Source organism: Asparagus officinalis, chromosome 8, assembly GCF_001876935.1.
Source record: "Asparagus officinalis chromosome 8, Aspof.V1, whole genome shotgun sequence".
NCBI classification, from domain to species: Eukaryota; Viridiplantae; Streptophyta; class Magnoliopsida; order Asparagales; family Asparagaceae; genus Asparagus; species Asparagus officinalis.
Genome location: NC_033801.1, coordinates 41,633,414 through 41,659,477, shown reverse-complemented (window position 1 = coordinate 41,659,477; position 26,064 = coordinate 41,633,414). Strand labels below are relative to the sequence as shown.

Below are 26,064 nucleotides of genomic sequence, written 5' to 3'. Positions count from 1 at the left end.
CCCACACCACACACACAAAACCAAAAAAAATCTCATTTAAGAAGCTTGATATAAATTGTGGATGGCAGGAAAGGCTAACTAAATGGCCTAACTCATAAAACCCAATCACTAAATATCTGGCTCCTAATATTAGTACAATCTAACCACTTCTCCTTGCATCAAGATACAAATTGCAGAAAGGAACAGTTACCTCTCTTTATCAAATCAATTCACTACAAATACATGCGCTGCCTCCCTATCTTATATACGACTCATACGAGGAGCTTTTTCTCATTCAAACTTTCATACTCAACTCTATAGTTGTCGATTCTTCTCCACCTGAGTTTATAGTATGCAAACTGGATAATGATCTGTATTAAAATACTGATTAAGGAATTAACATGAGAGAGGGTCAACTATTCTAAGTAACCTCAAAACGTACAAAAATGTAGATATAAAATTATACGATGAGAAGGATACGAGTAAGTCTAGTAGCACGCAAACTATGGCGTCAAGTAACCATGGTGCGTTTGCTTTCAACCTGTCCCATTCCACACTCCTCACAAGAATGCTGCATCCAATGTTCAGTAATGTGAGAAAATTTTCATGTTACAATTTATCAGCAAACTAAATCATGTAAATAAAGTGTTAATTTTGGATGTCATTCTACGCTATCGCCCAATTGCGGAAGGCCCTTGTAGTTACATTGTTTCGAATAGATCCTCTAAGTGAACTTTTTTGACTCTTTTATCCTCCAGTTTTTGACGAGTAGACCTTCTAAAGGTGAAAGTGTCAAAAAAACGATTAATTCATCCAGAGGGGCCTATCCGCAATTGGGCGTTGGGTGTCAATATTCTGCAGCATTAATAGAGCAACTGGCCGGGTTTTATTCGCAATTGGGTAATTTGATGATCTGAGAATTCTAGTAGGATGGATGTGTACCACGTTAGTGCACTCTAATTAACCGCTGTGTACTAAATAATTAAGTACGCTAGAATCATAAATGAGATGATTAGTATGTTTATTTAAGAGAGAGAGAGAGAGAGAGACCTTCCAACATAAGTCGCATTTGCGGTGAGCGCAAAAACGAACATAAGTGGATTCAAGCCCTGCACAATTTCTAGAGACACGTCAAAATCTCAATAAACGGTAATCCATAGCGGTCACACTAAACCATAAGATTAGGAAAGGTTAACGAAAGCTATACCTCGACATTCCCACGCTTAATCTGATTGACAAGTATGGCAAACAAAAAATTAATGAGTATATATATAACAACATGCTTGACCATATTCAGGACAGTCAGTCATGTTTTATAGCTTATGTGCTTACATTTAAATATATTTGAGGCAAACGACCACCCATATATATTGCTGCCATAATCCATCCGAATATCATCCCATAAGAGTTAGCTATCAAGCAGTTCATTATTTCCCGCTGCAGTTGAAATACAGTAATTAGTACTTGTATATACAACTAGCGTACCTATATATTTGGTACGTAATTACATACCTGTATAATATTTTTTCCATAAAAGTTCATTTGTCTTTCCATCAGAGCTTTAGCTTTAAATGGCAAACCTGCAGAACCTATGACAAAGGTTCCATAACCAACCTGCAAAGAAGAAGGGGAAAAAATTTAAGCTTGTTAAATTAAGTATTGGGTATTGGGTTAATGGGCTGTTACCCGTTAACCTTAACCCTATTTGTATGGCTATATATATCTCTCTTATTATCTTAATAAATAATAACTAGGGTTTTCTCTATTCTCTATATGGTATCAGAGCATGAAACCCTAGCCGCCACAAATCCTCATTCAAAAACCCCAGCCACCGCCGCCTCTTCTCCTTGCCGCCGCCACTAGCCGTCGCCGCTACAGTGCTGCCGCTACAGTGGCTGCATTGCCGCCTGTTTGTTGCTTGCCGTTGACACTGTTATTATAGTGTTAACTATTCCCTCGACATTTCAGTTCTAGAACTGATGAGAGGAAGGGTGTATATCTCACCTTGTTGAGATATTTCACTTCTATTCTTTTTTCCTTTGAGAAACGAGAATTTTACTTCTATTCTTGTTTCCTTCGAGAAACGAGAATATAGAGTTTAACTTGAGCCTTTGTGCAAACAGAAGCCAGGGCTCTCTCCCTCAGGTGATATTGCCTCCACGGCGTGAGGATGTGACTATCTACTACTCTGCCTCTTATGTTTTTCAGATATGGTATATGTCCGGCTAAAATATCATCATCCTGCTCCTGACCTTCTCTTAGTTTATGTTTCAATGGCAGATCTCTACTACTACACTGCCTATTTGACTAATGTCTATCTACTATTGTTGTGCAAAAATGACTACTACTTTGATGTCGGATATCTCCTCCTATACTACTCCTTCTGTTGTTGCTAGAGAGACCTCTGCGCCCAAGGTAGTCTTGGGGACTATAATTAAATTGAATGATACAAACTATCTGCTCTGGGCACCAGCTTTCCGCATCTTCATTGGCGCTCAGAGCAAACACCCACATCTTCTGGCATCTCCACCACCCACCTCAGATCACGCCTACACTTTATGGCTCTCATCTGATTATTGTGTTATGACTTAGCTTCTCAACAGTATAGAAACACAGATCATTAGCAGCGTTATGTTTTTAACCACTACGAAGGAAATGTGGGACAGCCTGAAGATTATGTACGAGAATGAGAAGAATGTTTCCCGTGTATTTGAGATTTATGAGAGACTATTTGCGCTCAAACAGGGAGACAGGTTGGTTCCGAAGTTCTTTGGTGAGTTGAAGGGACTGATAGACGAACTAGAGATGCATCAGCCTGTAGTAGCTGATGTAACAACGTTGTTGGGGGTATCGACGCGATCTGGCAGTATCCAAATTTCTTTCTGGATTGCACCCTAATTTACAGGCCCATGTGAGGGGACAGATATTGGGTGGAGATACCATTCCCTTACTGACTACTACATTCTCCAGAGTCATGCAGGTCTCTACTGGTGTTACTTCTGCTACTACTGCACCGTCTCAACCTATAATGGATCAGTCTGCCATGTTCTCTAGTCGAGGCAGAGGCCACGGTCGTGATCGTGGTCGTGGCCGTGATTCAGGGGTAGGACGTGGCTCCTTTGGTGGGAGACAAGGTGAATCTGATAAAGTCTCATGTCATTGTGGTCACTGTAGGAGAACCAATCATATTTCTGAGAAGTGCTGAGAGAAGTTTGGTCGTCCTCAGTGGGCCCATGTAGCTGACACCGAGTCGACTCACTCGTCTATTTTTGCTACTACTTCTAGTGGTCTAGCTGTTACTGCTCCCACTGTTCAGATTTCTCAGTCAGATTATGAGAGGTTACGCCAGCTAGATCTCTCTCAGAACATTCATTCTGCTACTCATGCATCCTATTCAGGTATGGATGCTTACATTGCTTCTTCTCACAAACCCTGGGTACTAGATTCTGGAGCCTCATTGATACGAGTCGCCATGCGAGCACCTTTGATCGCGAAATTATCAAAGGTGGGTTGAGAAGAGGATGATAGAAACACAAGAATAATTCAGTATGTGGTGAAGGAAAATACCCTCTCTAGATTATGAGTATGAAAATATTACAATCCCTCTCTCACAATCTCACTAGAATTGAGAACAAACTCTTAATGCTTTCTAACCCTAATCTCTCTTGATTAGAATCTCTCTTTGATTACATCTGATTCTTTAGAAACCCTAAAACAATCTCTTATATAGGTGTAACAACGTGGATGGCAAAGTGGTAAATAACCAAGCCTAAACACCATAGGAATTCATGCAAACAGAAACCCAAATGAACCAGGAAACCATCAATGAGTCGACTCATATGCATATATGAGTCGACTCATGACACATGGGTCGACTCATGACAGGCATGAGTCGACTGGTCAGAAACTTTTAACAAAACGGCTGGGTTTCGTGAGTCGACTCATGACATGTATGAGTTGACTCAACCTGATGAATCGACTCATGTATATATATGAGTCGACTTACGGGCTAAAAACTAGATGCTTCGATTCGCTGTCTCGTTCTACGCTTCAACCTACGTTCCACCGTGTTGTTTTACACCTTTATTCTCAAGTTACTATGAGAATCATCTATCCTCAAGCTCCCATGAGAATGGCTGAGAATCATCTATCCTCAAGCTCCCATGAGAATGGCTAAGTTCTAAAGAGAAGATGCACTCGTATCATGGGCTCCCCCTTTAAGAACTTGAAGTCCTATTCAAGTTAGAACTTCAGCTAAGGAAACTCGCGAGCTCCTCCTTCCTTTCTGTACCACCTGGCCTTGCTAGGAACCTGATATCAACGTACAACTGGAAATGACTCCTTCGTTCCTCGCCTCATCGTAGTCGCCTTCCGCTCCAACATGAAACTCCTTTTAATGGCTCATCATGAAGTCTAATGCACAGCGAGACAAACTTCTTGCTTGCATTCACTAACCTCTTCGCTCGCGTCACCATCGCCAAGTTTGCCTCCCTCGGAAGAGACGCCAAACAAAATATGAACTTTTCACCATCCTTGGTGAATGTGTATTTCTGAGCCCGCCTTTCATAGATCGCGTATCTATCCCACAAATACGGATTGCCCAGTATAACCTAACAAACATCCAATGGAATGATGTCGCACTTGACCTCGTCAATATATGACTCGTGGAGCGCAAATCTGACAGTGCATTGATCAACTACACTTAGTCCCGTCTCCTTCTGAATCTACCCTAATGGATAGGGTTTCAGATGCTTGACTGTCTTTAGAGCCAGCTTCTGAACCAAGGCCTCGGATATCAAATTCTTTTCGCTGTCTGGATCAACAATGACATTAACCAAACTGGTCTTCACTTACAACTTCAGCGCAAAGAGCTGCTCTCGGGGGTCTTCGTCATCTTTCGTGGCCTATTTCCCTACCATAAGATTGTGACTACTGTTGGGCTCTGTCATCCTAGGAACTTCCTTCGGACCATGTGCTATCACGTATGCCTTTGGATTCAGATGAGGATACTTCTCCCAGCATCGATCAGCGATATGTTCTATCTTTTCGCAGTGACTATAAATCAGTTTTGCTCTCCCTGGATCATCCTTCTTCTCCTCCTTATATTTGGAACTACTAAACTCACCTCCCGTCTGTTTTGCATCTCCTTTTGCCTTGTTGCTCTTCTTTTGCTTGCCCTCGATGGCAATAGCTTTCACTCTTGCCTCTGCAATAGACTCGACCGTGAATAGCTTCATCTCCTTCCGGATGTATTCGTCCAGACCCGCCATGTACTTCATGAAGATAGAGTATTCGTCCGTCATGACGTTTAGAACCATCGCCTGCTGCTAGAACTCCGTCGTGTACTCTTGAACGGTCTGATTGAATCTTTGGTGCAAGCCATACCACTTGCACCAACACTCCTCAAGGAACCCCACTGGATAGAACTGCTTTCTCAGTAGCTCCTTAAACTTATTCCACGACACCGCCTTTTTCTCTTACTTCAGTAGGATTTCCACCAAGTCAATGCATGCCCTAAAAGCTTCAAAGTTGTGAACACAATCTTCTCCTTGGATGAATATCCATAGAGAGTGAAATACATCTCCATACGCTCGATCCAATCATCGAGCTTCTCCATATTGACACTCTCATCATAAACAGGAATATCCACCTTAAAATTAATTTTCAAATTATGGTGGTAATTCTTACCCCCTTGATGTGGAACAGTCTTAACAATCTTGGCCTCCTTATCAGAAACAGTTTTCTCACCCTCTCCATCGGACTCTTCGAGCTTCTTCTTACCCTTCGAAGAAGATTCATCCTTTTTGTCATTTCCATTGATGAGACCTACGAGCTGATTGAGTGTAGAACCGATCGTCTCGATCTGCTTCTTCATTATATCAAGTATTGCTGAATTATCCCCTTCAGTCATCTTCTCCTTCCTTAATTTCTGGACTCCTTCCAGTGAAATAAGGATCTCGCCTAGCTTCTTGTATTGCGATCGAATTAGGACCATACACAGGATGCCTCCTTCACAGGATCTGATTGCTCTGATACTAACTTGATACGAGTCGTCGTGCGAGCACCTTTGATCGTAGAATTATCAAAGGTGGGTTGAGAAGAGGATGACAGAAACACAAGAATAATTCAGTATGTGGCGAAGGAAAATACCCTCTCTAGATTATGAGTATGAAAAGATTACAATCCCTCTCTCACAATCTCACTAGAATCGAGAACAAACTCTCAATTCTCTCTAACCCTAATCTCTCTTGATTAGAATCTCTCTTTGATTACATTTGATTCTTTAGAAACCCTAAAACAATCCCTTATATAGGTGTAACAACGTGGATGGTAAAGTGATAAATAACTAAGCTCAAACCCCACATGAATTCGTACAAACAGAAACCCAAACGAACCAGGAAACCATCGATGAGTCGACTCATGTGCATATATGAGTCGACTCATGAAACATGGGTCGACTCATAAGAGGCATGAGGCGACTGGTCAGAAACTTTTGACAAAACGGCTAGGTTTCATGAGTCGACTCATGACAGGCATAAGTCGACTCAACCTGATGAGTCGACTCAACCTGATGAGTCGACTCATGTACATGTATGAGTCGACTCACGGGCTAAAAACTAGATGATTTGATTCTTCAATTCGCCGTCTCGTTCCACGCTTCAACCTGCGTTCCACTGTGTTATTTTACACCTCTATTCTTAAGTTACCATGAGAATCATCTATCCTCAAGCTCCCATAAGAATTGTTAAGTTCTGAAGAGAAGATACACCTGTATCACTTATCCCATATGACAGGTATAAAGGATCATTTTTTATATTTACATCTTTCTGATAAGTTTCCCTCTATCTGCATTGCTGATGGTATTCTTTCTCCAATTCGTGGTGATGGAGTAGTTCATGCTACTTCCTCTTTAAAACTAATTAATGTGTTATATGTTCCCAAATTCCCTGTTAGCCTATTATCCATTAGCAAGTTTACAAAACAAAAAAATCGTAAAGTCTCCTTCTTTCCATCTTTTTGTGTTTTTCAAGACCTAGCAACTGGGATGACGATTGGTTCGGGGCATGAGAGAGGAGGTATGTACTATTTGGACGATAGTGTGCCAGAGGCTGGTCTTGTTACATCACAGGCTGACTCTACTTTATTGTGGCACTAACGTCTGGGTCATCCTTCACTATAAAAACTTAGATCGGTAGTTTCTATTCAGCCTTCTATTTCCTCTTTAGGTTGTGAGTCGTGTGAACTGTGTAAGCACCATTGTGCTTTCAGAGTCGTGTTAATAAACACAGTAGCTTTGCTTAAGTTGGTTCATTCTGATGTCTGGGGTCCTTATCGTGTTCCCTCTGTGCAAGGTTTTTGATATTTTATTATTTTTGTTGATGATTTCTCTCGCATGACGTGGCTTTATTTGTTAAAAGACAGGTCAGAGGTCTCGCACGTTATTGAACTCTTTTATAATGAAATAAAAACCCAGCTCTCTACTTCTGTTCATATTCTTCGTACTGATAATACTTTGGAATATATGAAAAGTGACGTTTTAAAATTTTGTGCTCTTAATGGCATTATTCATCAGACTTCTTGCTCTCATACTTCACAACAAAATAGAGTTGCTGAGAGGAAGCATAGACATATTCTAGATGTTGCTAGAACATTGATGATACATATGAATATTCTAAAGTATTTGTGGCCTGATGCTGTTCTCACTGCCAATTATTTGATTAATCGCATGCCATCCTCTGTCCTTGATGGTTTAATACCATTCAATTGTCTTTATTCTGATAAAAAACAATTTTTTATGATTCCCCGTATCTTTGGTTCTACGTATTTTGTTCAGGATTTAACAGCTGGTTTGGATAAGTTGTCTTCTAGATCCATCAAATGTGTTTTTGTTGGATTCTCTCGTACTCAAAAAGGATATAGGTGTTATCATCCGTCCACCAAGAAATATTTTGTGTCTGCTGATGCTACTTTTTTTTAGTCTGTCCCATATTTTTCCTCTGGTTCCACTACTATTGGTTATCCACAGGTATCACTACCTTCTTCTGCTCCTACTACTATTTCCATTACCTGCTCCTGTAGCTCCTGCACCGAAGCCTCTATTGACATATTCTCGCCGCCCAAAAGTACATGCTCCTGCCTCTGACCCTGCTGGACCTTCATCTCCAGCTGCCGGTCCATCCCATGTTGAGACTTCTATTCCTTCCGACTTGGATATTCTTATTGCTCTTCGCAAAGGTATACGGTCTTGCCCGAAATATCCTATCTCTCTTTTTTGTCTCTTATGACCGTCTCAACCCATCTTTTCGTCAGTTTGTCTTGTCTTTGTCCACTGTATCTATACCCAGGTCACATGAGGAAGCTATGTTAGTACCTGCTTGGAAGCAGGCTATGGATGAGGAAATGAGTGCACTGCTTTCTAGAGGGACTTGGTCTCTCTTCCTACTGGAGCTACTATGGTTGGTTGTAGATGGGTGTATACCTTGAAATATCACCCTGATGGATCTGTTGACCGATATAAAGCTCGTCTGGTTACTAAAGGTTATACCCAGACATATGGCGTCGACTATTTTGAAACTTTTTCTCCCTTTTCTCGTCTTAACTCCATCAGAATTCTTTTCTCTCTGGCTGTTAATATGGATTGGGTGATGCACCAACTAGATGTGAAGAATACTTTCCTTTATGGTGATTTGGACGAGGAGATTTATATGAAGCAACATCCTGGGTATGTTGTTCAGGGGAGAAATATTATCTGCAGGCTGAGGAAGGCCATCTATGGGTTAAAGCAGAGTCCTCGAGCTTGGTTTGATAAGTTTAGCAAGGTTATTTTTAGTGTTGGTTTCCAATGCTGTCAGCCTGATCACTCTGTCTTTCTTCGACGCACAACAACTGGTTTGGTTATTTTAGTTGTATATATTAATGATATTCTGCTGACTGGGAGTGACTCTGTTACCTTAACTGAGACTAAGGAGTATCTAAACCGTTATTTTGTCACTAAGGACATGGGAAAGCCAAAGTATTTTCTTGGGATTGAAGTTACATATCAAAAACATGGCTTGTTGTTGTCCCAAAGAAAGTATGTGCTAGATTTACTAGAAGAAGCAGGTCTCTTGGAATGTAAACCTGCAAGCACTCCAATAGAGGTAAATATTGATTTGTGGTGTGATGATACCTCGCTACTAGATGATGCTGGACGATATAGGAGACCGATTGGAAAGCTAATATATTTGATAGTTACCAGACCTGATATTACCTTTGCAGTAGGTGTACTGAGCAGGTTTATGCACAAACCTAGAGAGGTTCATTGGACAGTAGCTCTGAAGATTTTGGCATATGTCAAGAGTTGTCCTGACAAGGGGTTGCTATATAAGAAGCATGGGCATACTCACATTTTGGCTTTCTCTGATGCTGGCTACGCAGGAGACATAGGAGATCAAAAGTCGACCTCAGGATTCTGTACTTTTGTTGGAGGTAATCTTGTGACTTGGAGAAGCAAGAAACAAGATGTAGTATCACGATCTAGTGCAGAGGCCGAATATAGAGCAATGACTCACACTGCTTGTGAGATGGTGTGGCTACGAAAGTTTATGACAGAGTTTGGTTTTGTTCAGCCTGGACCTATGCCAATGCATTGTGACAACCAATCTACCATTTATATTGCACAGAATCCTGTGTTTTATGAGAGGACAAAACATATTGAAGTTGATTGCAATTTTGTCAGAGATGCTTGGGAGAAGAAGATAGTATCTCTCATATTCACTCTGTCCTCACAGCAAGTTGCTGATATTCTTACCAAGGCTATTTCTTCAAAGGTGTTCTATACTATATGTGATAAGTTGGGCATGGTAGACATCTATGCTCCAGCTTGAGGGGGAGTGTTAAATTAAGTATTAAGTATTGGGTTAATGGGTTGTTACCCGTTAACCTTAACCCTATTTGTATGGCTATATATATCTCTCTTATTATCTCAATAAATAATAACTAGGGTTTTTTTTATTCTCTACAAAGCTATATATCAAGTATTGGTCATAATTTTTCATTTAATTAATTCTATTTGTGCACATCCTTAACAGAGGTTAACAAATGTGAATTAAATTTTGTAATGTAAACAAATACATATGGACTTCAGCAATCTTATCAAGTTAAAAAGATAAAGGTGGAGTACTCAAGCTTATCCAGATTCACAGAGTATTCTGTATGAAGACAGGACATATATCTGTCCTCTACCTAGCAGCCTATTCATATCAGTCCAAGTTGTCATTTATAAACAAATTAATAGAGAGAGAGTTGGAGGCAAAGCCAAAATATTCTATTTTGGTCACGTACAACCAGAAAAATAGTTAAAATATTCTATGGCGAAAATATTATTAAGAAAGGCATGGTTTCAAAAAATAAAATAATCATTAAAAATGAAATAAAATGCAGAAATCCAAACTGATAATTGATTAGCATTTTCTGTCTGGGAATCTTTTACTTGTTACCTTGTTTATTTCTACAGTAAACAAAATATAAAGCTCTGAGTCACAATCAAACGGATCAAAGACAATCCAAGCTTGACAGGATAGGGCAACTACTGGACCCTACAAAGACGATATAAACCTGTTCTAATAAATGGGCTGGCTTGAGCTTTATTTAGTAAAAAGAAATACTACTTATAACAATGACTGATATGTCTTAAGTTACATTGTCACTAATGTGATACGTACTCAGATCAACAACTATTATCCAAATATGTTATGATCTGAATATATTAGTGAAGTGGATTATAAAAACTTGATGTGTCCCACACCTTAATGATGCATCAAAGAAAAACGGTAACTCGTGTACTTCTTTTTTTAACAAGACATTACTTTTTTTCAATGAGAAATGTATATTTACCGAGTGTGAGACTATCGTCTTAGGTTTGGTTCTGATGGGCCTGTAATCATGCTCATCCTCCTCCTCAGATGAGTCGTGAAGAGCTGCACCGAAGTCTGATGGACCGCTCCTGGCTGTTCTCAGATACGAAGCTCCTCCATAAGGAGAGCTACCACTGTTAGCCAGTGACCTTGCTGACCTATTTAATTTATTTAAAACCATACATAACATGAGATTGTTACCATAAGGTCCATATTCAATTACATAAAAGAGTTAATTGCAGATACACTCGTTGTATTGTATAGAGTTAACCACTATTGTTCCTGGACTTTTTATTAGTACTTTAATCACCTAATCTCCAAACGGAGTTATCTACTCGTTACTTACTACCCTCTATGTGAAGGGTCATGTGAGTGGATCCTGCAACTTTGTTACGTCAGAAAGATCCTGTTTGCATTCACCGTGGAGTGAGTACAAATAACAAAGAGATAACTCTGTTTGAAAATCAGGAAATCTATGTGCTAGTAAGAAAGTTTATAAATAACTTAAGTAATAACTCAATATATAGATAGAGTTTATCTGCAATTAACCTATCAAGAAATGAGATATAAAGCATGTAAAAGATGAAATATACGTATAATGCACATCCATCTGTGGTGAGGTTGCACTGGAGGCATTGGTAGATATTGGCATGGTAGAATAATCTCTCTCTGGATTCAAAGGCTTCCTTTCTTCGTCAACCTATCATTAACATGAACATGTTGGATAAATTATATAATTAAGAGAAGAAAAACAAGTTTACTGGGAGTATATATGAACAATGAAATATGTGGTTAATTTTTAATAAGAGTGAATTTGGATTTTATTTATTCGGCATATTGCATGTAACTCAAAAAAATAAGCTAACAAGGGGAACTTAGCCACACGCCAGAACATCGAATACATATCTGACACTTGGTAAAGATGGAACTGAGCTACACACCACCATTTATTGGGCAAAAATTTAGCCCATATCCTTACTCAAAAAGGAAATTCATTTAGAATCAACTGTGAACGTGGAGGGGCCACCACGTGAATGAAGCCGAGAGCGGAGTAAAGCAAAGGGTGTGCGCGTGTGGGGGTCACAACATTGAGCAGCAAAGCACGTGGGGAAGCTACCGCGTGAAAGGCAAAGCGGCAAGCCCAATTTCGGCCCACCCAAGAAATCACACAAACAGACTATAAAAAAGGACTGCTCAAAATCTCCCCTAACTTCTGCGTTTTTCTTTTGCAGCCGCACAAATTCACCTCTGCTCACGAACCCTCTACCTGCTCACGAAAACCAACTATGTTCTAAAACTACAAAGAAATCCCGTGTTTCAATTATCTTTTCAGCTTGAATACTATGCTCTAGCTAAAGCCTTCCTTTACCTCAAGCTCCTAATGCACACGCACCTACTCATAAGCACCTTTACCTGCTGGAACTAAACTCGCTAAAAGGACCATTCCCACGTGACGAAAGCTGCAAGAGACCCATTCATTCACGATGACCTACCCCCGCATGAGGAAAGTAGCCCCTTCCTTCTTCCTCTCACCCTTCCTCCAGGATATGCATGCCACAAGTTTAGGTTCTTCGATGAGAAGGTATGCCCTAAGGAAGGCAAAGCGACAATCTTCTTTTTGTTTTTAAGCGGCGGGTCCCAACTCTCAATCGCGAACCGCGGCAATTTGCCAGTGTCACTCCCAATTCGCGGAACGCCCGCGCGATCTTTGGCAGGTCCACATCGCAATGCCGACGCCCGCCGGATTTGCAGGTCAACTGCCCAATGCCGACGGCGCGCCAAAAACGCAGGTCGCTCCAATCCGACCCGCCAAAACGCAGGTCACTCCAATCCGACCCGCCAATTTGCAGGTCACTCCAATCTGACCCGCCAATTTGCAGGTCACTTGGATCTGACCTTCCAAATCGCAGGTCACTTGGATCCGACCTTCCACTTTGCAGGTCACTTGGATCCGACCTTCCAAATCGCGGGTCACCTGGATCCGACCCTCCAACCCGCGGGTCACTCAAATCTGACCAGCGCCAGGGTCGAGACATAAGACGTTCTGTACCGGTTACGTCGATCCCTTCGAGTTCCGCACCTCCGACGGAGCACTGTGACAGTGTGGATTTGTCCCGATTCAAGGTGAAGACAGTCGATCGCCTGGGTCCTTTGCAAGAGGATCGAGGCAAAGTTCTGAGTAAAGAACGTTTGGGTCCGGTGACTGAACCCCGAGCAACTCGTCGAGCTGGGGGTCGCACACGCCCTCTCAACAATAACAAGCCTTCTTATAAAAGGAAAACTCCAGTTTCCACCCGTCTGGGGGTGTGTATTCAAAACCAGGAGCCTGTTGAGATCTTGCGCTCCCAAAAGTGTAGTTCTAAACATGTGACTCTTGAGAACGCTGATAAAGCGGCAAATCCCCTGAAAGAAACGTATTCATCTGACGATGACAATGTTATACTTGGGGAGTTATGTCAACGTACGATAGGTTGCTCCGGTCATCTGACCGATGAGTTGTACTATCGGGCTAGGGGTATGAACAAGTCTCAGAAGAGATATACCCGAGAAACAAAATCTCACTGCCCATACGTCGAACTTATCAGGGCAGTATTATCAGCGTGTAGCTTCCCCAAGACCGCTCCGCAGAGGGTCTCGGTATTTGAGAGGATCTCCAACGGAAAGGATAAGTCTAATCTAAAGCGCCTCCGTAAGAAACGATCGGTCGTTCAAGGTGACGAACCCCCAGAGGTTACCATCAATATGGTTGATAAGGGAAAATCAATTCGACCTTCTAGCTCTGACCCGCTTGTATCGCATCGTCTAACCCGGTTGCGATCAGGGACCACTAGACGCAGGGACTACCAAAGAATGCAGAGAGGGTTATCCTCGGATGATGAAGTATCGGATGCTAACTCTGCAGTCGCTTCTGACAATATGGTATCTAGCCCAGGACAATCTCACGAAGTGTTCATGATCAACACCGAGCAGGTAGCTAAAATGGTTGAGGATGCCTTGGCCAAACAGAAAGAGGCATTCAAGATCGAAATGGAAATGGCTATGCTACGGATGAGGGAAGAACATGACCAACAAATCCGAGCTTTGTCGAATCAAATTGGTGAATCCAGCCGTCGCAACACTGCTAACCAAGCAAATAGCGATTCAGATGTAGATGAACGTCTTAATCCTGATAACCCTCTCGTTGACCAAAACGCTGGGGGTGGCCCCACTAAAGACGACAACGCTGGGGGTGGCCGTGTTATTCCTCTTTCAAATCGTCCGAGACCCGACACGAGTGAGGATGAAAAAATGAAAGATCTCGAGAGCAAAATCAACGCTCTAATGTCTGCTCAAGAGGTAAAGAGGACTGGCATTCCATGTCCATATCCAAGAGAGTGGGACTCAATAGCATACCATTCCTTGGCAGTTTCTTTGATGACGACGATGAGGTATCCATCAGGACATTTTTCGATGAGAAATAAGAAGATGACGAGACAGTCGACGACTTCGTCAAACGCTTTCGGAATAAAGCAATGAACTGCCGAGATCCGATCACGGAGGACTTCATCCTCCAGACATGTCATAACAACCTATCTATTGAGATATTAGAAGTTATGGGAGTCGCACCGTCCAACACTTGGAAAGAGTTGAAGACGCGCGGAGAGCGGGCCGAACGCTTCCTCCGAAGGAAGAAAGCCGAGAGGAGCCAACCGACGGCGAATCTTCCGAACTCAAACTTTGCCTCCCGTGGTAAAGGAAAGGCACATGCAGCGGTTGTAGACGTTAATCAGACATCGCAACAACCCCGAAGGCAGCAAAAGATTTCGGATCCGAGACTCCAAAAAGAGTACTCCTTCAAGGACGAAGACGTTCCAGCCATCTTCGAGTCTCTCCTTGAAAACAACAAGATCAAGCTGCCACCTGTCGTAAATCAGGAGGAAGCTGATAACATCGTGGATCCAAAATACTGTGCGTATCACAGGAGGATCCTCCATCCCACCAAGGATTGCTTTGCTCTCAAGAATAGCATTCAAACATTGGTTGAAGCCTGCGTTATATCGCTCAATTGAGCCGAATGAACACTCCGACAAGTATAAGAGCATAAACTGCTTCTTAATCCTCCGACCGGTATAAAAGGTTAAACTGCTCCCTGATACTCCAATTGGTATATGAGTCTAAACTGTTTCCTACCGTTGACGGGAAGTTCCTGGAGAATTTTTACACGTAATATTCTTAAGGATAACCCGATCATGTAACTCGGTATAATATTAGACCCAGTTTCACGAAAGAAGCTGGGGGTGGATGATTCATGTAACAGGAAGTTCCCGGAAGAATGTTACATGTAATTTTCTTAGGGATAACCCGATCATTATGAATAAAGTGATAAACACTAAACCCATTGTGATTTCCGAACACTCTCTTGCTGAGATGAGATTCGATCACTTCGTTGGATCAATCTTCTCTCACAAAACTTCCATTGGTGTTCGACGACTCACAGTCGCCACCACCACAAAAATCCCCCATCGATCAGACTAACCGACGATGGGATCACCGAAATTCTTTCTGGTTTAATTCATTCGAACTTCCGCTATGTTCATGCACTTAACACTTTCATGGTTAGAGTCCGGATATAATTCTTGGAATTATCATCTGTCAATCTTTGACGAATTATCAAACCCCTTCGTATTAAGTCCTTATCACTTGACACTAAGAACCCCTACTGAGTGATTTGTACAAGTCAACACTCACATTGTGATTTGTACTCCCACTCCCACTGTCCATTTGGTCAAACCTTTCTACAGTTAGGACCACAATCAAAATCCCCTCTCGATTCCTCCAATGAACGAGAGGTCCACTTTCAAATCGAGTGATCAAACCTTCTTACAGTTAGGGTCACCTCAAACTCTCGCTTGGTCAAACCTTCCTACAGTAAGAAACAAAACCAGAATTCACTCTCGATAAACGAGAAATTCATCTTTAGTTCGATAATCAAACCTTCCGACAGTTAGGATTATCCGAATCTTTTTAATTCTCGGAGTGGAGATCCCACTCTTAGTTTCACCTTCTCGGATTCTTGAAGTGGAGATCCCACTTTGAGTTTTCAATTGTAACTGGAGATAGAATATAAAATTCTTCCTCTTCAGCTTTGGGAGATAGAATGTAAAATTCTTCCTCTCCCGCATCGGGTTTATCTTTGCCCCAAGAGAAGACTCCGCTTTTTCAAACTTCTAAAATCCGTGCCTCATACGCACGGAGAATTTTATCCCGAATCCTGAGTAGGAATAAGTCAACGCCTAACACGCGTTGCCGGTTTAGTCTTTCACCGATTGAAAAAGACACCAGAATCCAGTCTGGGGTATTTTATCCCGAAGCCTAAGTAGGGATAAGTCAACGCTTAACCCGCGTTGCTGGGTGGTTCGTTCCCATGAAAACGACCGAGTCTACGTATTCAGCATCGTAGCAACAAAAATCCATGCCTTTTATGCATGGGAAATTTTATCCCGAATCCTAAGTAGGGATAAGTCAACGCCTAACACGTGTTGCCGGTTTAGTCTTTCACCGATTGAAAAAAACACCAGAATCCAGTCTGGGGTATTTTATCCCAAAGCCTAAGTAGGGATAAGTCAACGCTTAACCCGCGTTGCTGGGTGGTTCGTTCCCGTAAAAACGACCGAGTCTACATATTCAGCATCGTAGCAACAAAAATCCATGCCTTTTATGCATGGGGAATTTTATCCCGAATCCTGAGTAGGGATAAGTCAACGCCTAACACGTGTTGTCGGTTTAGTCTTTCACCGATTGAAAAAGATACTAGAATCCAGTCTGGGGCATTTTATCCCGAAGTCTAAGTAGGGATAAGTCAACGCTTAGCCCGCGTTGCTGGGTGGTTCGTTTCCGTAAAAATGACCGAGTCTACGTATTCAGCATTGTAGCAACAAAAATCCATGCCTTTTATGCATGGGGAATTTTATCCCGAATCCTGAGCAGGGATAAGTCAACGCCTAACACGCGTTACCGGTTAGTCTTTTGCTGTGAAAAGGACAAAAGTCCACATATTCGACATTGTGGCAGGTCGTTATTCATAACGCCAAAATCCGTGCTTCACGCGCGCGGGGAATTTTATCTCGAACCCTAAGTAGGGATAAGTCAACGCCTAACTCGCGTTGCCGGTTTAGTTTTTCACCGATTGAAGAAGACACCAGAATTCTGATCTGGGGACTTTTATCCCGAAGCCTAAGTAGGGATAGGTCAGCGTCTAATACACGTTGTCGGGTAGCCTATTCCCGTAACAATGGCGAAGTCTACGTATTCAATATCGTAGCATCAAGTCTAAGGGAGTTCATTCCTTTAGCACAACGTCACGTGCGGAACGGACTTAAACAATCCGCATGCAAGCCCGATTCAAACGGTAATCGGTAAAGGCACGCCAAATCCGTTGAAGGCTGAGGGTTTGCCAAAAACCTTAAAGTCTACGTCTGATACACGTCGCTGTTTAGTCTTTTCACAGGAGAAAGACGAAGTCTACGTATTCAATATCGTAGCACTAAAAGAGTTAACTCTTTTAGCATAACGTTACATGCGGAACGGACTTAAACAATCCGCATGCTAGCCCGACTCAAACGGTAGTCGGTAAAGGCTTATCAAACCCGTTGATGGCTGAGAATTTGCCAAAAATTCTATAAGTGCGAGTCATTGACGTATCAGTTTCATTAGTTGGTCTCATGACTTAAACATCCAACAAACTTCAGGATAAGATCCACACGTGCAGAGGAATCAGCTTTAATAGTTGGTCCTGTAGCCCAACATTCGGGACCGTCATGCTCCAATGCCTTAAGAGCTTAAACCGTGTAGACTCCAGCAAACGTACGAGTATAAACTGTGTTAACGTCGGTCAACGCGTTACAGTAAAGATCGATGCCGGTCAACGCATCAGCAATTTCGTCAAAATAAGGCAAAAGATGACTCCAAGGATTCCAGTTACAATCAGATATGAATTCCCGACGGAGAGGATCATTTCAAAGTCAACTCAATGGTGTGAGCTAAGTTCAGAAAGTTATACACCAATCTCAGTTCAAGATTTCGACAGCGGTCAGACGATAAACGCAGCGCCGGAAGAACTTCACCTATTCGACGAAACAATGAATAGATCGAAGACTGAAGAAGTTAAGAATTGAGATAGTTCAAAGTCACTCTACGAAATTGAGGAGATGGCCTATCTTATCCAAAGCATTCCAGACTCCTTAATAAAAGAATGAGTCTGGAATACTTTGGAGGGGGTATCTGTAGGCGTCTAAAAATGCCTATAGGTATCCACACACAGCTCGAGACAGAGAGAAGACGACGAACATTGTTATCCGAGTCTAAGAGGATTATCTGACGCCGACAAGCGCCTGAAGCAAAACGGAGAATCAAGTGACCTACACGCTCGACAGTCAGCTCGTGCGCGCAAATCAGCATGCGTGCGTCAATCAACACGTGTGTATCAACCGAGGCGCGTTCTACAGTTAATCCCGCAACGAAGCGTGCAAGTCAACAAGACGATCAAATATGTAAAACGGGAAAAAAATACAAGTCACGGAAGAACCGGAAAACACGAAAGTCAGCGAAGCCCAAAAACGGTTGGGCGGGTCGGCCAAAGCCGACCCGCGCCCCCGCGGGTCAGATCGACCCGTCGCGCTGTTTTGACCCCCTGATGTGTTTTTCGACGGTTTTGACGATTTTCTCAAGATCTTTTTAGTTCCAGAGGTTCCCAACTGACTTGATATCATCACCAAACGTGGTTAGGCTGTTGTCAACTGAAGATAGAGCCAAATCACTGGTTCTCATCCAAATAACCGCTTCCGAAGCCCTATAAATACAAGCATAGGGCCTCCTTTCAGCGGGGGCGATTGATTATCAAGAGGACGAAGTGCTGCCGGATTGAGGAGTCAAAAGAGCACGAATTTCAGCGAGGATTGACAGATCTTGGCGAGTTCTTCGGCATAAAGAATGAGAGTTCGAGAGATCCGAAGCCTGTTTCCTCCGTTCCTTGAGATCAGGCTTGGTCTTGATCTCGAGAAGAGCCCTGATTTCGTTTGGTCGATCTCAGCGCTTCAAATCAAATACTTCATTGGCGAAGGCGAAGTTCTGCCGAATTTTCCATTAACCGGATCCAGATCTAAGGCGGTCCACGGATAAACCCCGGCACATGCAAAGATCCCACGCAAGCAGAAGAACGATAAACGATCTCTGTGTTTGTTTTGACGAGAGTTGTAAACTTTTGTTTTCATTGTGTAAAAGTCTTATAAAAAGACAATCTTCTTTTTGTTTTTCATTGTAACGATTAAAGTTGTAATGAATACCGCAATGAATACATTAACTTTCGACGAAAACAGACTCGTCTCGGGTAAGTTTTTTTATCTAGTTAACTTGTATGAGTGGAGGATAAGTGGAGGAGTTCAGGATCCTTTAATCTTCTCTAATGACTGATTAATCTGAGGGAAGCAGATCCATGTCTAGTTAACACTCGTTAGAGGACCGAAGGAGATTTTCCCCGGTGTGTCCTTTGATGTTCAAGTTAGTGATAGATTAGCAGATTATTAGAATGCATAATCTAGTTCAGAGTTTCCACTAGCGTACTGTGGTGTAGTGGGCTTATCCACTACTTGTACCACAAACTGAAGTTAGAAGATTCACCGGAGATAGTCCTTTCTTTGACCTACCTTGACTTTAGTGGGTCTACGAATCCGCGGAGGGACAAGTCTGCTAGTGACCAAGCATCGAGTCAAGATAGGAGCAACCCCCCATTCCAACCAACCTATAAAACAAGTTTTCACTAGGTTTTATCTGGAAGGCGGGAAGAGCTCTATTGGAGCATTTGGGCGGGAAGCCCAACAATAATGGGATCTGTTACTTGACTTGTGAAGCCCTGTGCTCGAAGCAAAATCAGATTACTTGCACAAAGAAAGTGATACATTGCTACTTTGACCCAGTCGATGGAGTCGGTCAATTATACTCCACTTTACACGTGTCAGCGGCCAGTTGAGTGTGTCAGCTTTGCATTTAATGCAACAGTGACATAATGGCAGAAGTGCAGGCATCGTTTGAGGAGTAATTATGACTTCAACTTGATGGGTCATTATGACTTTTTCTATGCATTTAATATGATAGCGATTGAGCAACAAAGTATGGGAGTTGACTGGCTATGCATTAAATACAAGCGGTGTTAATGAGGTTGACAGGTCATTCCGCGAATCGAGACATTGCCAGTGGAGTTTAACAAGAAGTCGTCTTTTGTCTCGGACTCGGATTTCTTTAATAGATCCTGGCTTGAAGACGTCTTTCATCTCGGACTCGGACTACTAGAGAGATTGGCGGTCCTCACACCCAGGTCGGATTTTCAGATTATAGGACTCGGCCTATTTATATGACACATGGCCAATTCTTAAGGGCTTATTAGACTTGGTAATTCTCAATATATAACATTGGGCCCTCTCACTTAGAGTCGGGAAGGAGAAACTGAACAGTTTCATCTTTTTGCCGCCTCGAGGATTCGAATCGATTTTGGAATATAGTTGTAATTTGACGTTCTAATGTTAGCGTAGAACATGCATGATAGGATGCTTCAATTGATAAGAATGATGCTTTGGCTTTGAGAACCGTCAGCGGTTTAGGGGGATTAGAGTTAGCCGCTAGGATTTGGCCGTGTGTCACCTATTTAGTGCCTATAAATACCCCATTTCTCTTCTTCCTCAGTACACTTTCTAAAACCCTAACCCTTGAAATTTATGAGCTTCTATCTTTTAGAACCTTGATCATGTGCTCCGATCGTTGACTTTGATCACTTTGTTGTGATGGCTTCCAGTGCAAAGCCTTTTGTGGCCCATAACTAGGATCGGATCTTGCTACTATTCCAGTATAAATCGTTGGTATTCCAAGTTTGTCTCATGCAATGGGCTAAGGAGTATGACATACCAAGTGCTTTTGCACTATTCATTCCGATGCCTGACCATGCCATCTACCACCACATGGGTGACTTGGTGCTAATTTATTGTAGGTGCAATTGAGCCATAACCCTTTCTTCATCTTCTTGTTGCCGATGGTGTCCCTCGAAGAAAGGGGTGGTAGGTGATGTTGGAGGTTGGAATGGGAGAATATGGTTAAGGAGTTCGTTTGCTTACGAAGAAAACTATTGTTGGAGTGATTGAGCTATTCTTCGGAGGGTTCATCCGGCTGATCTTGAGTGACATAGCTAGAAGTAGAAGATTCTCCGAGAGCATGTGAGTTAGGGATTGATGGGCGATTAGGATCAACCAATTTCTCAAAGGAAGAAAAAATGACCCTACAATGGGCATTAAGCTGTTTATGTCAGAAAGTTAATTGTATAAGTGGGAGGATATTTGGAAGAGTTTCGGGTCCCTCAATCTTCTCTGATGACTAACTAATCTAAGGGAAGCGGATCCCTATGCAGGTAACACTCGTTAGAGGGCCAAAGGAGGTTCCCTAGTTTGCCTTCTGACATTCAACTTAGTAAAAATAGATTATTAGAATACAGCATCTAGTTCGGAGTTTCCTTCAATGTACTTTGGTATAATGGGGTTAACCACCACTTATAGAGAATTCGGAGGCACATTAGTAATTCCACGCAATTAGTGGAGTCAGTTAATTAGACTCCACTTTATACACGTCGGTGGTTGGTTGAGTGAGTCACCTTTGCATTTAATGCGACAATGATAATGGCAGAAGTACAGGCGTCATCCGAGAAGTATTTATAACTTCGGCTCGAATAGTCATTATGACTCTAGGCATGCATTTAATGTGATGACAATTAGGCGGTGAAGTATGGGCGCTGGCTTTCCATGCCTTAAATGTGAGTGGCGTTGACGAGGCTGATAAGCAATGTTACATTAAACGCTGGGTGCTTCTAGGCGTCGGACTTGACGCCCAGCGCTTAGTCACCTAGGCGGGCGCCTAAGTGGTTTCTGGGTGTTTTTTTTCTTTCTTCATTTAAGTGGTGATCGATGAGGTTTTGCTGAAGGTCGGAGGAGTTAGTGGAGATGTTCGTATTTGTAGGTTAATGGATCGAGTTTGGAGGACGTATAGGCTACGATACATAAAATCACAATCAATGCCTACAGGGTGCAATCTACGTAAGCAGACAATGCTCCCCTAAACGCTCGTAAAATCTAGGTGAGCAGCCTAAATACCGCCTAGACGCTAGGCGCTAGTTAGACGGCCTAGGTACCGCCTAGGTCTAGGCGTACGCCTAAGCGGACTAGGCGAATGTTTTTTAAAACAGTGCTGATAAGTCATTCCGTCATTTAAGATATTCTTTAGTTGAATCCGACCAGAAGACATATGTCGTCTTAGACTCAAATTTCCTTAATAGATCCCGACTTGAAGATATCTTTCGTCTTGGACTCAGACTGCTAGAGAGATTGATGATGCTCACACCTAGGACAAATTTTTAGATTATAGTACTTTACCCATTAATATGACACGTGATTAGCTCTTAAGAGCTTATTAGACTTGGTAATTCTCAAGATATAACAGCTAGCAACATATTTCTTTAAAAAAAATACTAAAATTGAATTTAGATGAGCTGGTAAATATATCTAAAGAGTCAGAGAAATTTAATTATCTGGTGGAATGGTCTCACATGTAAATCTATCCATCTATACTAGCATATAAAGATCTTACTAGTGGCAAACAGTATCTATTGCTTCTAACGTAGAAACAAACCCTAAAATTATTATTCATACTATAATAAATACTCTTCTCGCGTATGATTTATAATATTAAACCTATTGTTCATGCTATAGTATTATTTTCAGCCATAGACTAACTATTCTTGCTGAACTGATTTCCTCCAAGCATATTATTCATGCTACACCACCATTTTTAAAATTTAAGCATAACCTATATACTACAGTATTTTTTTTTTTTTTGCCCTTTATCCACCGTTCAAGCAAAAGTAAAATTTTTTAGGCTTGAAAAAGTTGTTTATCTCACACACACACTCTCTCTCTCTCTCTCTCTCTCTCTCTCTCTCTCTCTCTCTCTCTCTCTCTCTCTCTCTCTCTCTCGTTCTTGCAAATGATGAATTTAATCTTTATTAGACATTTCACAAATATAAATATTTTATGGCTCTATTATATTGCTAATTAGTATATTATTTTGTTAACTGATTTAGAAGTTCACTCTATAAATAATAATGTTAAAAATATTATCGCACCATATTATTAATCTGATGATAAATATACCTCCATAAATAACAACTGTAGTTTCGAAGTATGAAGGAATTGTCCTTCAATACGATCGGATAGTATAAATGTCATTTCATCAATGCTGGGGAGCGATCGTAATCATATATGGCCCCCACACGTCAAAAGAAAGTGACGTGAAAGATATAAAAAAGAATGGGTTTTCACATAATAAGACCCCAAGGTGTACTAATTGAGATTAGATCCTTCAAATTTAGTACTAATAAATTAAACACAATTTCACTTTTCATAATGGATTGTATCATTTTATATATTTTTATGTTTTACCTATATACTATGTGTAAAATTAATTTACAAGAGAAACACTGTTCAAATTGTATTTATTTAGATGTTGAAATTTATATAAACAAATTAATTATATATTTTCCTTCTCTCTTTTAAAAAATAAGCAATTTTATCAAACAAATCTACAATAAAATATTGTATCCTCATTTGAGAATAAGTACTCAAAAAGTAATTCAAATTTCAATCATGTTATTGTATCAAATACACTCTAAATTAAAGGTAAAAATTTTTCATTCCTCAATATGCATTTGTAATTCAACAAATCAAATGAGTGTAAATTCATTTCTCATTCATTCTCTCATCTGAAAATAGAATGGAAAATGATATTTGGAGAACCTGATCTTTTTGAACTTGAAAGGAAAATTAATAAATAATGCATTTGTACAAGAAGGCTCACAAGCTTTCATAAATAAAATCTGATCTTTTTGAAGTTGAAAGGAAAAATAGAAAGCACCAATAATTATAATTCGTCATGGGCAGAGACGCTATTGCTGATATAATAACTTCTATAAATAAATGCTGACATGAGTAAAAAAGGAATAATGCATTTTCACCATATATAAAATGAGTAGACCCAAGAGTATAAAAATATATTCTGATGATTAAATAAATATTAGATTAAAAATTAGATATGATCAGTTTAATGCACACTTTTCATTCTAAATTGTAGAGTGATATATATTTTTGGAATAAAACCTTCTAATTATTTCATATTATTGTGAAAAGAAAGATTATTTAAAATATTTAATTTCATATTTTGCATAACGTAGTGCAATATTTTGCTCAAAAAACTTCATTCTCAGATCTAAAATTTATAAAAATACTATATGTTATTTGGAAGATAATATCTTGAAAGTTATATTTTTTTGGAAAAAAATTAAACTTGAAGATACCAAAGTTAAAAATAGATGGAACTTTAGGGTATCAAGAGTAACCTGTAAGAGCATCTCCAACAGTTTTCCCAAAAAATTCTCCAAAATGGGGAAGCAAAAGTCATATTCTTTAAATTATTTTTGCTCCAACTCCAACAGCTTCCCTATTTTGAAAAATCTTGCATTTATTACAATAATAAAAATATTCTACATCCCTATTTTGGGATGCTCTTTATGCATTGGAACTTCCCCTATGGTTTTTTTTGTAATTACGGATTTTATTTTATATTTATTTTCTCCTCCAACCCGATTTGAAAAACGTGCTGCATTTATGACAAAGTTCTTACCAAATATTTGAAGAATGCCCCAGATTTGGGGAAGACTCCCCTTTTTTCCTCCTCCATCCCTATTTTGGGGAATGAGATGGAGAATCTGTTGGACCAAAAAAAAGCTTAAAATTCTTCAAAAATAAGAATACCAATAAAATGGGAAAGTTATTGGAGATGCTCCAACCCCTCTTACATAAAAAATTGGGATAAGAAGATTTCAGCATCCACTGCACGTGCAATGATGCTTGTTATTATTTAAAAAATCATAGCATATAGCTTTGAACAGTAGCATAGTTTAACATCTTGTGGTGAACAATTAAAAAAGCTTCTAGCGATCTCAAGAAAGGCTACGACTTGTAGAATATTCATTAATATTTTATAACTACTAACTAAATCTCCAAAGTAAATCATATGCGCAACTTTGGGTTTCTCGCATAATTAGTGATCGAAACCCTAAAAATTCAAATTAATTAACTAAAGTAATAAATCAAGAAAAAAAAAATAATGTTGTCGAGAACCCACCTCTGATGTGGAATCATAGCCTCTATTCTTCCACCATCTGATGAAGTAATCATAGTAAATAGTTTGTATAACCAAAACCACCGTAATAACCGTGTACAACTGCACCCAAAATTTACTTATTATTTAAAAAATCTATATTTATGAAAATAAATTAAAACTTCAGCTTACCAGAGCTGTATAAAATTGTGTAGGTAACTGCATTCAACAAACCAACCAATGGTTAATATTTAACATATGAATATGGGGCTGAAAAATAAAATAATCATAAAAATTAACAAAATTAAAGTGCATTAATTACTTACAGTGGCTGGTTCAAGAAGGCAACCCACCAAGTTAAAAACGTCACTACACCAACAAAAAAATGGTCACAGAAAAATTATTTATTCATATTGTTATTTCAGTTTAACATCATAAGAAAAGGTAAAATGCAGATAAACCAGCAAACTTCATCATCTGTTCAGTCATTTATTAGCACTTATCAGCCCTAAATTCATGAAAAGAGTATCAAACAGTCAATTCCTGAGATGATATGCGTTACTGAAGATACAAATGTGGGGTTATCTGCAGTTTATCACAAAAAGGAATGTTGGAGACAGACCCAACGACCCAAGTGAGGAGGAGACCAAGAGAGACTCCGTGGCCGGACTTGGTTTGGAAATTGGTGATGATCTGGGGGATCTCGGCAAAGGCCCAGCAAAAGAGGCTCACAAGGCCCAGCCCAAATGAAAGCCCACTGCTGAGGTTACAGACACAGTCCTGAAAGTACATCTCAATCCATTTCACACAGCGGCCACTGCAAGCTGTAGCCATTCTCTCTCTCTCTCTCTCTCTTTGGTGTAATTTGGTTTGGAGAAACTTGGTGAAGGCGGTAGCTTAGGTGTGGTTATATGAAGAAAGGAGAATGATGGAAGTGGGAGAAAGTGTGGATATGCTTTTGAAA

At 40.6% G+C, this 26,064-nt stretch overlaps 1 protein-coding gene across 1 annotated transcript; it reads right to left on the bottom strand.

Annotated features, from left to right (window-relative positions):
• LOC109851415 (probable vacuolar amino acid transporter YPQ1) lies at positions 63-26,064 on the bottom strand. The gene is made up of 12 exons (XM_020421539.1): positions 25,723-26,064; positions 25,427-25,469; positions 25,293-25,319; positions 25,125-25,223; positions 11,468-11,574; positions 10,855-11,032; positions 1,492-1,593; positions 1,312-1,416; positions 1,187-1,207; positions 1,030-1,088; positions 460-550; positions 63-350 (listed from the first exon to the last, which is right to left on the bottom strand). The coding sequence occupies exons 1-12, from the start codon at positions 25,932-25,934 to the stop codon at positions 252-254; spliced, it is 1,143 nt and encodes a 380-aa protein (XP_020277128.1). The 5' UTR covers positions 25,935-26,064; the 3' UTR covers positions 63-251.

Excerpts from the sequence above, each read along its gene's own strand:
- LOC109851415 (XM_020421539.1), bottom strand. The coding sequence starts at position 25,934 with ATGGCTACAGCTTGCAGTGGCCGCTGTGTGAAATGGATTGAGATGTAC. Across the intron at positions 25,320-25,426 it reads GCCTTCTTGAACCAGCCACT|TTACCTACACAATTTTATAC; the intron begins GTAAGTAATTAA and ends TGTTGAATGCAG. Across the intron at positions 1,594-10,854 it reads AGACGATAGTCTCACACTCG|GTTGGTTATGGAACCTTTGT; the intron begins GTAAATATACAT and ends TCTTCTTTGCAG.